Source organism: Salvia hispanica, chromosome 6, assembly GCF_029641045.1.
Source record: "Salvia hispanica isolate PSC_SH4W2 chromosome 6, Shi_PSC_v1, whole genome shotgun sequence".
NCBI lineage: Eukaryota > Viridiplantae > Streptophyta > Magnoliopsida > Lamiales > Lamiaceae > Salvia > Salvia hispanica.
The window spans coordinates 43,401,784-43,414,429 of record NC_142697.1 but is presented as its reverse complement, the minus strand read 5'-3'; the positions used below and the strand labels follow the sequence as shown (position 1 = coordinate 43,414,429).

General features: G+C 33.2%; 2 protein-coding genes across 3 annotated transcripts; both read right to left on the bottom strand.

The window, feature by feature from the left end:
- Positions 1-1,657: 1,657 nt before the first annotated feature.
- SRX (sulfiredoxin) lies at positions 1,658-3,811 on the bottom strand. The gene is made up of 5 exons (XM_048103185.2): positions 3,610-3,811; positions 2,937-3,091; positions 2,146-2,179; positions 1,971-2,064; positions 1,658-1,886 (listed from the first exon to the last, which is right to left on the bottom strand). The coding sequence occupies exons 1-5, from the start codon at positions 3,680-3,682 to the stop codon at positions 1,871-1,873; spliced, it is 372 nt and encodes a 123-aa protein (XP_047959142.1). The 5' UTR covers positions 3,683-3,811; the 3' UTR covers positions 1,658-1,870.
- A 1,101-nt stretch (positions 3,812-4,912) lies between these two features.
- LOC125205809 (uncharacterized) lies at positions 4,913-10,668 on the bottom strand. Of its 2 annotated transcripts, none has more exons than XM_048104948.2 (6): positions 10,516-10,668; positions 10,244-10,337; positions 6,727-7,203; positions 6,483-6,632; positions 5,908-6,374; positions 4,913-5,760 (listed from the first exon to the last, which is right to left on the bottom strand). In XM_048104948.2, the coding sequence occupies exons 2-6, from the start codon at positions 10,326-10,328 to the stop codon at positions 5,155-5,157; spliced, it is 1,785 nt and encodes a 594-aa protein (XP_047960905.1). In that variant the 5' UTR covers positions 10,329-10,337; positions 10,516-10,668; the 3' UTR covers positions 4,913-5,154. The 2 variants fall into 2 exon arrangements, with proteins under 2 accessions (XP_047960905.1, XP_047960906.1); XM_048104949.2 differs by lacking the exon at positions 10,516-10,668 and adding an exon at positions 10,467-10,495.
- Positions 10,669-12,646: the final 1,978 nt, after the last annotated feature.

The following is a 12,646-nucleotide window of genomic DNA, read 5'->3' as shown; positions in this document are numbered from 1 at the left end:
AAAATAAATTTGATTTTTAAAAGATATTTGTAATAGAATGGAGTAGTAAAATATCTAAATATTTGTAGTAGAATTATCCTTTTTGTAATATTTATTTCTACAAAAATATCTAAAACTATAATACTCCACTATAAAAGAAAGGAATAGAAAATTCTAGAATAGCAAAAGAATGTTTATATATACATAGTAGTATTAACATTTTGTATCATTAAGAAGTGCAATGTTTCTATGTTTGTCTAAATCATCAAATTTGTTAAATATACTATTGCTTTGTATATTAGGGTAGAAAATATCTAGTATAATATTATATTTTATTAACAAATTTATATTGTACAAAAATTTCAATTGTGCATAGCTAAATTTAGTGTGAAATAATGCATTTGATGTATATTTGATAATATAAACATCAAAGACATTTCACCATAGTTATATCAAGAAAATGTATTATCAGATCATATGATGACACTCAGTACTAAAAGGCAACTCAATCAGCTTAGACAAAGTATATTCAGATTATATGTTGACACTCATTAATGAATACCAATTCAACCGCAAGGTATATAGAGTTTCTAAAACTAACTACAAAGTATATTCAGATTATATGTTGACACTCATTAATGAATACCAATTCAACCGCAAGGTATATAGAGTTTCTAAAACTAACTCAATCTATTTTTGCAAGTATTATTTTTTGATGGTATCTATGGATTGATCACGGAGTTAAAATATGGTTAAAGCCGTGCCTTGGACTTTTATTAAATTCAATTAATATAATTTTGTAATAGTTTGTAATATTTGGAGACATTTTTTCCATTTTCGTTATATGAAATTACTAGAAGAATTTCTTATATCGAAAGAAGACGTTCATTTTTTGAGCTTCCAAAAAGCCACTTCCTTTCTTCAAATGAAAGGAGCAATCAGACCAATTCTCGAAATACCTTTCTGAATATTTCTCAATGTCCCAGCTATTCAGGAACGTGAGAATATATGATTAATCATCCGCTTTAAAGATCAAAATATTTATAAACAAGTTAAAAAAAATAGAATATTAACATTAAGTTAACTCAAATTTTTTTCAGTAGGTAAAATGCTTGAAATAAAGAAAATTCAGATCCTATTTTTCTCCTTGTTAAAAAAGATTGTGCTGGGCTTGTTTTCACCTTCTTCGATCCTTTTTTTTCCGATACTTTTTTCACTCTCTATAGTGTGTTTCAGAGAAAAAGCTAAAAGCAACGTTCCACAAATCAAAATTTTAAAAAATACTCCATTCGTCCCATAATAAATGTCACACATTTCTTTTTAATTTGTCTCGTCAAAAATATCCTATTTTCTTTTGTTAAAAAAAATTCTCTCTCACATTAATATAAATATACTATTTTTTCTCTTCACTTAACATAAAACATCTCCTAAAATCTCATGCCATTACTTAAAGTATATCATCTATTATGGGACGGAATGAATACTACTCGTAGTTATCTTGTCTTGGATGTTAGTGTACTTTAGATTCAATACTACTACATGTCTACATCATTTCAGCCTTAGTAACATTGACAACAGAAATCGGAATGTAAGCTATACAGGTCAGTCATTTCAGTTTGAGAAGTATCGACAACAAAAATACGGCTCCTTTACTACAGTCTAAGCCGCAAAATAAAAATTCCACAAAATGAATCAATTTTATACTACTACTACTAGTATATTTGGTAATTATCATATTTGGCTCAACTTGTTTTTGTCTGTAATATCAAAGTCTGAGAAGAAATACTAATTAAAATTCGTATACATATCAGTCTACAAGGTGGCATCTAGTTAATAGTTTACATCCCACCATAACGGTGAAAAAACTATACCTTACAACCGATTTGTGCCGTCAGCGAAGGTGATGCCTAAAACATAGAAATGAAGCCAGACTCAAGACAAGAAATGACACAGCAAGTTGAATGATAGAGAATACCAAAACTCGGGGGTACCTTAGTGTTTCCTTTGTCCCACGTCGAACTTTGCAACGTATGGTTGGCAGCCCTAGCCGCTGGTGAGCTTCATACCGATGGCAGCCGGAAAAACCTATGGAGATACAAACCACAGGTGAATATCTAAGGCCATAACAAAATATCTTGAAAATAAGTCTGCAGATGCAATACATACCATAATATTCACCATCTACCTGAAGCACGTCTATCTGCACAAGACAGGTAGAAAGATTATAATCTAACGAGGCGCCTCATGCTGCTTATGCATATGAGTATCGTCTCTAAGGATACGAAAGGATGTAACACGGTTTCATCGCAGAATATTGTCTATCAGAATGTGCAATGTTAGAATTCAGAAAACACATCCTCAACTTGGCAAAGCTCAGATTGAAAAGGGGGAGTTATTTATTGAGCTTCCAGTGATTTCTTCACACGCCTATATTTATCAAAAACCGGCCTTTCTCACTGTGGATAAGAAACGACTACCTATACGACATATGAGCATTGTCTCTAAGGCTACCTACACTCTTTGCATAATATTAGAAATCATTATGTTTCAATGTAATGTTAGAATTCAGAATACACAGCCTCAATACGTCATGTTTAGATGCAAAAAAGGGAGATATCGAGCTTGATGCCATTCTTGATTACTTGAGCCCATGAATCCACAAGCCTACTTCTAACATAAGCTGTCTTCGTCGTTGTGGATAAGAAACTACTATTACTACATACATAAGATGCCTATATATATATATAGGAGGATTGTCTCTGCACTATCAATGCACAATACTCCCAAAATCCACAAGCCCTACTTGAACAAAAACTCGTCTTCCTCATCGTGGAATGTGGATAAGAAACTACTACTACTACTATAAATGTCTATATATGAGTATTATCTGTAACATCGAGCAAGATCTTTTTGCATAGCCTCAACTTGGCATAAAAAGGGGGAGATATCGAGCTTACAGGTACTTGAAGCCCGATTTCACTAATGCTATCCATGAGTTCCTTCACCTTTTGAGGGTCGTTGGATCTCGTACGCATGAGAGGTCTCCGGATTTTATCCAGAGGAAGCTCAAGAATCACTGGCCCTCCCTGTTGAGGCACAGTAGGAGGTGATCCTAGAATCCACAAATCACCAACAAATTAGATTCCCCAACAAATCAATAATCCCATTTATCTACCATATGATAAACCAACTAATTAGCTATTGCATTGACCTCAATTTCCAGTTCAATGTGAAATAACAAGCACAAGCAACAAAATTGATTTCAATGAAGATCCTAACAGAACTATAACTAGAGACTGCAAAAATATGAAATTGTTTCCCTTGCTGAAGTCATTAAAGGAACAAAGATTACATTTTTTTTGCAATGAAACAAAATCCAGCAGCTCATGAGTCACTAGAGAACATCAATTCAAACACTTTACCCCAAAATTGAAAAAGAATATAATTAAAAGCTTCTCTAGCTAATTCAAATTAAGGGAATCCCATGATTTAAGCGACTACAATCTTGCAATTAGGATATTGAAAAATTATGGGTCTAGACAGACAAGTTGCCCAGAATCCTAAATGTGAAAATCGAGCAATCATTTATCTAAGAGTGAAGATAATTTCAATTGATGAGAAAAGAGTTACCATTAGAGGAAGTAGAGGCAGAAACGGAAACTGCTCTGAAATTGTTTGGAAGATTGAGGAGAAAATTTGCCATTGTTTCTCTGCTTGATCTTTACTTACACAAGTTGTAGTGTTAATCTATGTATGTATATGAGCGAGTGGATACGATTAGCTACAACTTTGAAGAGAAATCTTTTAATCATTCAGTGAAATATCCCCTTAATTTCGATATGAGAGAAAGAAAACGGGTTTTACATTTAACGCGTGGCTAATTAGTCTTTATTAATTTATTTTAAAAAAAAATCAAAGTCGACGTTAAAAAGCAAAACAATTATAACCCCCGACAAATTAAAGAAAAATCTAACCGTCACAATTTCATTCTTTTTTTCTTTTTTTTTTTGTTTTATTTTATTCTAGCTCGTTTTTGTTTTCAAATAAAGAGTGAAGACCATTTTAGTAGGAGAGAGATTTAAAAAAAAAGTAGTACTGGTTGAGGTATAATTAGTTGAGTAGAAAATGAAGCTCCTGCTGTGCTCCCACCACAGCAGGGTGTGCTGTGCACTCACAACGCAATATTAAAATGTAATATACTTAGTATTCCCTCCGTCCGCGAATAGGAGTCCCGTTTTTCCATTTTGGTCCGTCCACGAATAGGAGTCCCGGTTCATAATTACCATAAATGGTAAAGAGGCCCCACATTCCACCAACCCATTCCACTCACATACATTTAAAACTAATATATACAAGTGGGACCTCTATTCCACTAACTTTCTTCCACTCACTTTTCTTAACATTTCTTAAAACCCGCACCGATAAGAAATGGGACTCCTATTGTTGGACGGAGGGAGTATTTTAATATTTGATTTTATAAATATAATAATGAGCTGTGAGTGCACAACACACCCTGCTGTGGTGGGAGCACAGCAGGGGATCCATTCCCTACCTTAAAAGAGAAATATATTACTCCCCTTTGTCATAGATAATTTATCCCACTTTGATCGAACACAGATTTTAAGAAATGTAATGAAAAGTGAGTTGAAAAAGTTAGTGGAATGCAAGTCCTATTTTTAAATAATAGTTTTATAATAAAATGTGAATAAGAATGAGTTAATGGAATATGAGTTCCACTACCAAAAATGATAAAAAGTGAAATGAGACAAATTATATGACAGACCGAAATGAAAAAATGGGATAAATTATCTGGGACGGAAGGAGTATCAAAATAAAAATATCTAGAGTAGTATTCACCCGATGAATCAAAATATAAACTAATAAAATAATATACTCGTATATTTTTTTTTGAACATAGTGGATGGAGTAGTAGTGGTTCGAAAACTAGGGAGTCCTATTATTTAATAATCTAATGCATACAAACACACATATATACATCTTCAACATATCTGGAATGCTGATTTTATTTTATACTATTACACACATAAGCGATAATCCATCACGTGCCCTAATAATAGTAGTATAACGATCTGCAGTTGGCAAGGGAGGAGCAGATCTTGCTGCAATAGTAGTATAACGATGGACTGGGCCGTACGGTCAAAACAACACGTGCATCTACGAATGCAGGCGTCCGTCCGAGCGAAACAACCAGGTGCAGCTATACGTACACTTAAAGATATTCTTCAACAAAGGATACTTCAACACCACAAACATCGCCGGCACGATCCCAAAAAACAGCAGCAGCAGTGCCACCGCCAACCACCCGTGCTCGAAAAACAGCAAGCACGAGCAGAACGCCACCATCATCGCCACGATCGAGAAGAACAGCGTCGCCACCCCGACCACCATCCAGAACGGCAGCTTCATCATGAAGTCCTCGTCCGAGTATCGCGACGTCAGGATGGACAGGAACATCAGCATCGACGTCAGCGACGACAGCGTCGCCACCGTCTCCGCAACTGGGAACACCACGAACATTTTCTTGCTCTCCAGGATCGGCGCTCCCTTGCCGTCGTACCCGCCCGGGACCGTGAAGGCTGCCGTGTACACCACCGTCGCGATCAGCATCGTCACCAGCATGCACGATTTCGCAGTCTGCTTCATGAATTTCTCCGCCTCCGCACGCAGATCTTTGTGCTCCGACATGAATAGCTCGCGGGGCGTTTGGTTTTCCGAGTTCTTCTTGTATCGGAATGCGGGTTGTACGAGCTTCTCCACCACCTGACAATGATATTAATGTATTTACGAACTGATACGATTTTCAATTCTCATTTTTTAAAAAAATTCTTAATTACCAGAACTACCCCTATATATATGTACTGTACTTATATAATTAAATTAATATTTCTATAATGAAAAATCTCGTACCTTGAACCACAACACTTCCAGTTGCATCTGCCAAGGTGCACCGGGAATGCTGTCGAGCTGATTTTGAGGTGCTAATTTTCCAGCCAAGTGCAATATGTTGTTACCTTTGTCATCTATGTATGATGCTAGCAAATCTTTGGTACCATCCAGCTCAAACATCAAGCTGAACACTTTGTTATAGCGACGCCGCACCGCAACATGAAATATGCTCTGCGAATCTTCATTTACCTTGTACAGTAAATTATGGTCCTTCTTGAATAGCTCCACCAAGAATTCATCGTTTCCCGCTTCCGCCGCTATAAAAAATAATTGCGCAGTATCTGCAGCACTAGCTACATGACCGATACCTGCTTCAACTTCTTCTTTACATGATTCCGCAGCATCCCACAAACAATCCATTAATGTGTAGGCATTCACCTTTTCTGCATTCTCATCTTCGGTCTTTGGCATATTCATGTAGTTCAATACTGTAAATATTATGTAAGGAACATCTTGTTAGAAAATTGAAGGAAAAAAGAGAAATATACTCTCTGTGTCTATGCCTCAATTAATTTTGCTTATATTTGAACACTGACCATTTCTTGAAATGTTGTCCCAAAATCCTTGGCCATTGTCACTAGAAAATGCCACGGATTTTCCCGCAAGCACTTGCAATGGTGTCAGTTCATTTGCATCTTGAGCCAAAGCTAACGTTTTATCGCCGTCCACAATTTTTACAGCCAAATCTAAATAATAAACACAAATAATATTATATATTATTTAAAAAATACAAAAAAAATAAGAATTACCCACAATCACTACTCGTTTAGTGAACGTTACCATATAGCCCCGAGTCGATTGCTGAAGTTAGCAAGTCAGCCTTTTCTAGTTCGGTCCAAGATGCTATATCAGAGGGAATGAGGAGAAGTTCAGCCATTTCGCCAAATCCTTGCAATGCAGCCATGTAGAGGGGCCAAACTCCTCCATCAGTACCCCTAACTTTTGCCAAATCTGGATTTTTGTCCAACATTAATCGAGCAATTCCAATGTGGCCACCAGCTGCAGCAAAGCATAGTGCAGTGCACCCTAAAGCGTTCTTAATCTCCAAGTCTTCTCTTTCCATGACCTCTAACAATTTTGAGACGAAATCTTGATGGCCTTCGACGGCAGCTATGTGCAGTGCGATTTCACCTCCTTCTGTTATGGGATGTTTGATCAAGTTTTTGTCTTTGAAAAGATTTTCGGCGGCAGCGCAATCACCCTTGAGTGCGGCTGCGTGCAACACAACTTCCCGGCTCAGTGGTTTTATTCTTCTGCCTGCTCAAATGTTTGAGAAGGATTTGTTAAATTACATGAGATTTTAGGTTCTTGTTGAGTATCAAAAAATAAATGAATATTTTAATGAGAAAATAGAACAAACAAATTTTATTCTAAATATGGAAAGGAAGCATCTTGGTTGAAACAAATTAACAATTAAAAAATGTGTGCCTGAATGAGACGAAGGAAGTACTACTAATAGACAAGGGGCATTGTCCGTTTCCACATAATGAAAGTGTTGTTAGAAATATAAGTAGTCATTGCTATAACAAAGGAACAAAAGTAAGAAAATACAAATATTCAAAATAATTTAATAAAGGTTACAAGAAAGCAAATTATTGTCTTTATGTCAAGTTGAGATATCTCTCTGCAGGATGGAATATATCTCGACTAGCTAGTCTTCACAGTAATATATATATATATATATGAACTTAATATATAGTCTATAACTAAGTAACACAATTAATGCTGTTAATATGCAAGCTAAGACCGTTGAAAATACATTAGAGAGAACTGAGAAAATGAAAGATTATGACATCAAACCAATAATAGTTTCACATGGTTATAAGAATGAAAAGCCAAATAACATGGCTTTTCATAAACACAATTTTCCAATAAATGTCTTGTCGTAGGTGATGATGTCGTAAATCTTTGAAAACGAGTTATTAGAATTTAGGACTTGGAATAATATGTATGAGCTTTTTATTAACATTGCAAATAGGCCACTTAAGTTAAGGGGGTCCATGTGTAGGGTTTGTTCGTTTGCAAAGATGCTTGCTTGCTTTCACTTTTTTTTTTATACAATTTTAATTTTTCCGATCCAAAGTTGTTCATAATAAAAATATGCTTTCAGCATCATACTATTAAAATCCTGGCTTGTCCCTGTTTAAATTAACATATAGTAGTAGTTGTTTTTCAATAAGATATTATTCACTATTTTATTTAATTCTCAACTTGCGAACACTGGTGGATCCAATTAAGAACAAGGGGGACTTTTATATCCGATTAGCCTAGTGGTAAAAGCATCATATCTCCACATAGTGCCCTGGGTTCGAACCCTATGTAGTGCGTTTATGGCTATATCTCTCAAGTTCACTGTGTCTATTTATGCTTATATTATTTCGCATAAGTACATCATGGTTGAATATATGTTTATGATTTCTATTATGCTCATATTTTTAGATTCTATAGAAAATATGATACATTTTATTTTTAGTTTAAATATTTTGAACTTTCTATAAATTAAAATAAATTCTTTGTTAAATAAAAATATCTAAAACCCCCCAATTTAATAGTGAAATTTTTTCAAGTAATAACACTAAATATTTTTTATTTAATGAAATGACTAAATAGAAAAAATTGAGATAACAAAAGAAAAAAGATAGATTGAATTTTACATTTTCAAGTCAATATAATTATTATCGTACCCCCAATATGAAATGTCTGGATCCACCACTGCTTGCGAAAGTCTACTTTAACTTGAAAATGTAACCAGAAATGAACTTTTTTTTATTATGGTGCGTGAGTTTGCATACAACAGAAAAAGAATTAAATTATCTTATAAATTCCAATAAAAATTAAAAGTTTACCAAGTTGTACTTTGACTTATATATGAAGTGAATTCCAAATGGAATCTAGTTATTTATCAACTTTTTGAAACAAGGAACTCAAATAATCATTAATATAGCAATTACTAATTCATGGAGTACTATATATAATTGTAAGAATAAATTACATAACAATACAATAAAATTGAAAAAGAATAGACTGGAAAATTGATCGTGCATGAAACATTAAAGTTGAGTGATCAAATATAGTAATTGATTTTTAAAAAATATAGTTACGGTACCCCATAATCCATATCACCTTTTTTTCAAAAAAAAATATCAACCTCATTAAATCATTTACGATAAACTAGTCTGTGTAAATCCGATTTGAAGCTAAGAGCATCTCCAACTATTTACACTAAACCCAAACTCATTTTAGTGTAAATGTCACATAAAATATGATTTTACTCCAACCATTTACACTAAACTCAAACTTAAAAGAATATTCTCTTTATTATGCTCTTTTTACTCACAAAATTTGAAAAAGTTTTGGGTTTGAGTTTAGTGTAAATCTAAAGATAGGTATTTTTTTTCTCAAAAACCAAAAATGGAATTGGTTTTTTGGTATTATTGGAACTAAATACCTATCTCATTTTAAGTTTTAGTGTATCCTTGGAAATGGTCTAACTAGGGTAAAAAATAAGTTAAAATTTGCTTGAAATTTTCCATCCAGAACCAATCAGAACATGGAATTTTCAATAACGGCGAATCAACTTAGAAAGAATAAATACAGTTAGTTTAGGTTTACTGCCTCGAATTTCCAACAACCAGAATAAAAATCAGTGTATGTTGACTCCTAGTCTATGTCCCATAATAATTCCACTAGAAAATGTCGACAACTATATGCAATGACACATCCATGACATGAAAAAATATCGTCATGCATGGATTCGTAATCAACTACTCTATCTTTGTCACTTTAAAAAATAATTATATATAAATAAATAAGGAGTATATATTTGTAGGTACAGTCGATGGATATACACACACATATAAATAAATACTACTACTACTATACATATTTTTACTGCTATCATATTTTAAATATGTCATGAATTGGAAAGTAGATTTCGCGGTTAAAACTCTAGTTAACTGAGATAAAATTATGTGCTCTTAAGAATTATTCCCTCCGTCCCACATAATTTAGGACACTTTAATTCAGTACGAGATTTAAGAAATCTAATAGAAAGTGAGTTGAAAAAGTTGGTGGGATGTGGTTCCTACTTTTAAAGTATTAGTTTTATAATAAAATATGAGTAGGAATGAGTTAGTGGAATATGAGGTCCACTACTAAAAATAGTAAAGGTGAAGTGTGTCAAATTATGTGGGACGACCCAAAATGGAATAGTGGCTCAAATTGTGTGGGACGGAGGGAGTACTATAGTAGATGAAAATTATGCGTGGAAATACCATAAATCATGTAAACTTCTTACCACGAGACGAGAAAGAACCATTTTGATTCTGATTTATTTCGTCGTATCTCGATCTTCTCCCGGTTTTGGAGACAAAAATACCCATGGTTTCGATCTACAAAAGGTTGAAGGGGAAATTAATTCTTATATAACAAAATAATTCACAATTAATGCATCAAACCTAAATTATTCTTTGAAATTCATAAAAATTCTATATCAAGAAGAAAAGAGAGAAACTGCGTACTGCTTTCAAGAGAGAGAGGAATTCGAGAGGTTTTTGAATTGAAATTTACCTTGACAAGAAGGTGGAAAACTTCTCACTAGCTAGTGAGTAGTGAGATGAGATGAAGAATTGTTGCAAAACCCTATCACTTATTAATAGTGGAAAAATTCATTTATCTTTTTAATATTTTCAAGTGAGCAGAACTGAAATCTCCTCGCAGTTTCTCACTTTTGTCGATATTCATTTTATCAATTTTCCACAGGGTGTGGAAAAATCTTAAGTTAGCAAAAAGATGATTCCAATAGAAATATAGTAATTATAAATCATTAATTAATTTTGTATTCATTGACCAATAGTAATATAATGCGTTCATAGACTTTGAACTAGTTTAATTGCATCAACATCAACTCTTGTCGACTCTTTTATCAAAAGGTTATTTACAATTTTACATACACTCTAATCAGTTCTAAGGGTCATCTATGATCGATCGACTGCCAATTAATTAATTTGTCCCCAGAAAATTAAAACAAAGGGTTTCAGTAAAGTATAATTTGTGTCCTATTTTTTTTTTTTCAATTGAACTTCGTTCTTTTTAAAAAAATTCTACACAATATTTTGGAAAATGTCCCAAAGTCGAGAATGCTACACCATATTCTCGATTTTTTGGTATAATTTTTTCAAATATTGCAAGAGGTTGTAGCATTCAAAAAATAAACATAAACAAAAGACATTTTTCATATATATATTTATTCTTGAATTTTGAAAAACAATAACAGCACCCCCCCTTAAAATCTAGTACTCCTATTTCAAAGAAGAAAGGAAAGGTTTTCATGCAGAATCTTTCTTTCTCTAACTACTAAACCCACTACTTGGGATTGCCAGCCTCTCTTTCCATTATATACCACCTTTCCTGTTTTTCCAAGGGAAAAGTAAGTCAAAAATTTACCTAAATTTGTTAATTAATAATATATTTATTCTAATTTCTTATTTATTTAATATGGTAAATAAATGAACGGAGATGAATGATTACAAATCTCCTTTTTCATACTCCATGGAGACTATTAAAATGGCTACTATATACTAGAATGATTCATTGACTCCTAGGTCTTTAACTAACAATACATTACTAGATTCCATTAGCTTCTTGATGTCACTTATCTATTAAATAAAACTATAGGTGGAATTCGGCTTGGAATTCAAATTCGATCAATGGTGAAATGTAAGTATATTTCTTCATTTCGATGGAGATATTTAATTAATTGATTTATTTGGTTAGGGGAGAGGAGGTGGGGCCTAGCGAGTCCGATTCTTTGGTATTATTAATACAATATTAATGTTGTTTGCAAGTGCTATCGTTAAGTTGGATTGACATGACAGTTCTATCAATCACATGACAATAAACTCAAAAATGGAGTACTAATTAAAGAAGATTATAATATGAACAAATTAGATCATTAGATATTCTTCGACGTTCATATTACAGAGGAATTTACAGACTGTGTTTATTTATTGGTCACATGACATTATAACTATTGATAACTTACATTAAATAGGGTCATTTCCAAAGTCTGCATATCAAATATATTTGCACATATATAGGTAGGTAACGCCGAACGTTTGAATATTCTTTGCAACAACAATTAAGATTAATTAATGATATATATGTGGGTATCTATTTAATTAAGTTTTAAGCTGTAGAGACAAAAAAGGGATACCATATCAACCACTGGTGGTGGACATTGCACAATATGATATTTCAATATTTAATTTGAGTAATTATATTAATACTATATTAATTAGGTCATCAGCAAAAATAAAATAAAATTAATTTCTCTAAAGAGCGCCAAGTACAAGCGTGCATGTTGAATTTTCTACTTATCCAATATCAATAAATATATATGTATGTGGACCAAAGTAAAATTAATAGTAATGCCGACCAAAATCAAATCAACTTCAACCAATAGGCAAAGTATTGTTTGATGCAAGGCCAGGAAGGGGCGAGGAAATTGCATATATGTACTATTTGTCGATCAAGAAAACATCGATTTGAATTAGTGATTCTTTAATTATTTGAGTGGCCCAGCGATTTTATTGTGAAGGGGATGGTGCACTGGATCTTATTAATTCACAATGACTTATTCAAAAGTTAAAATTTGCTTTAAGTCGTTCGGTGTCGATTTAGCGAAGGAAGCATATAGATT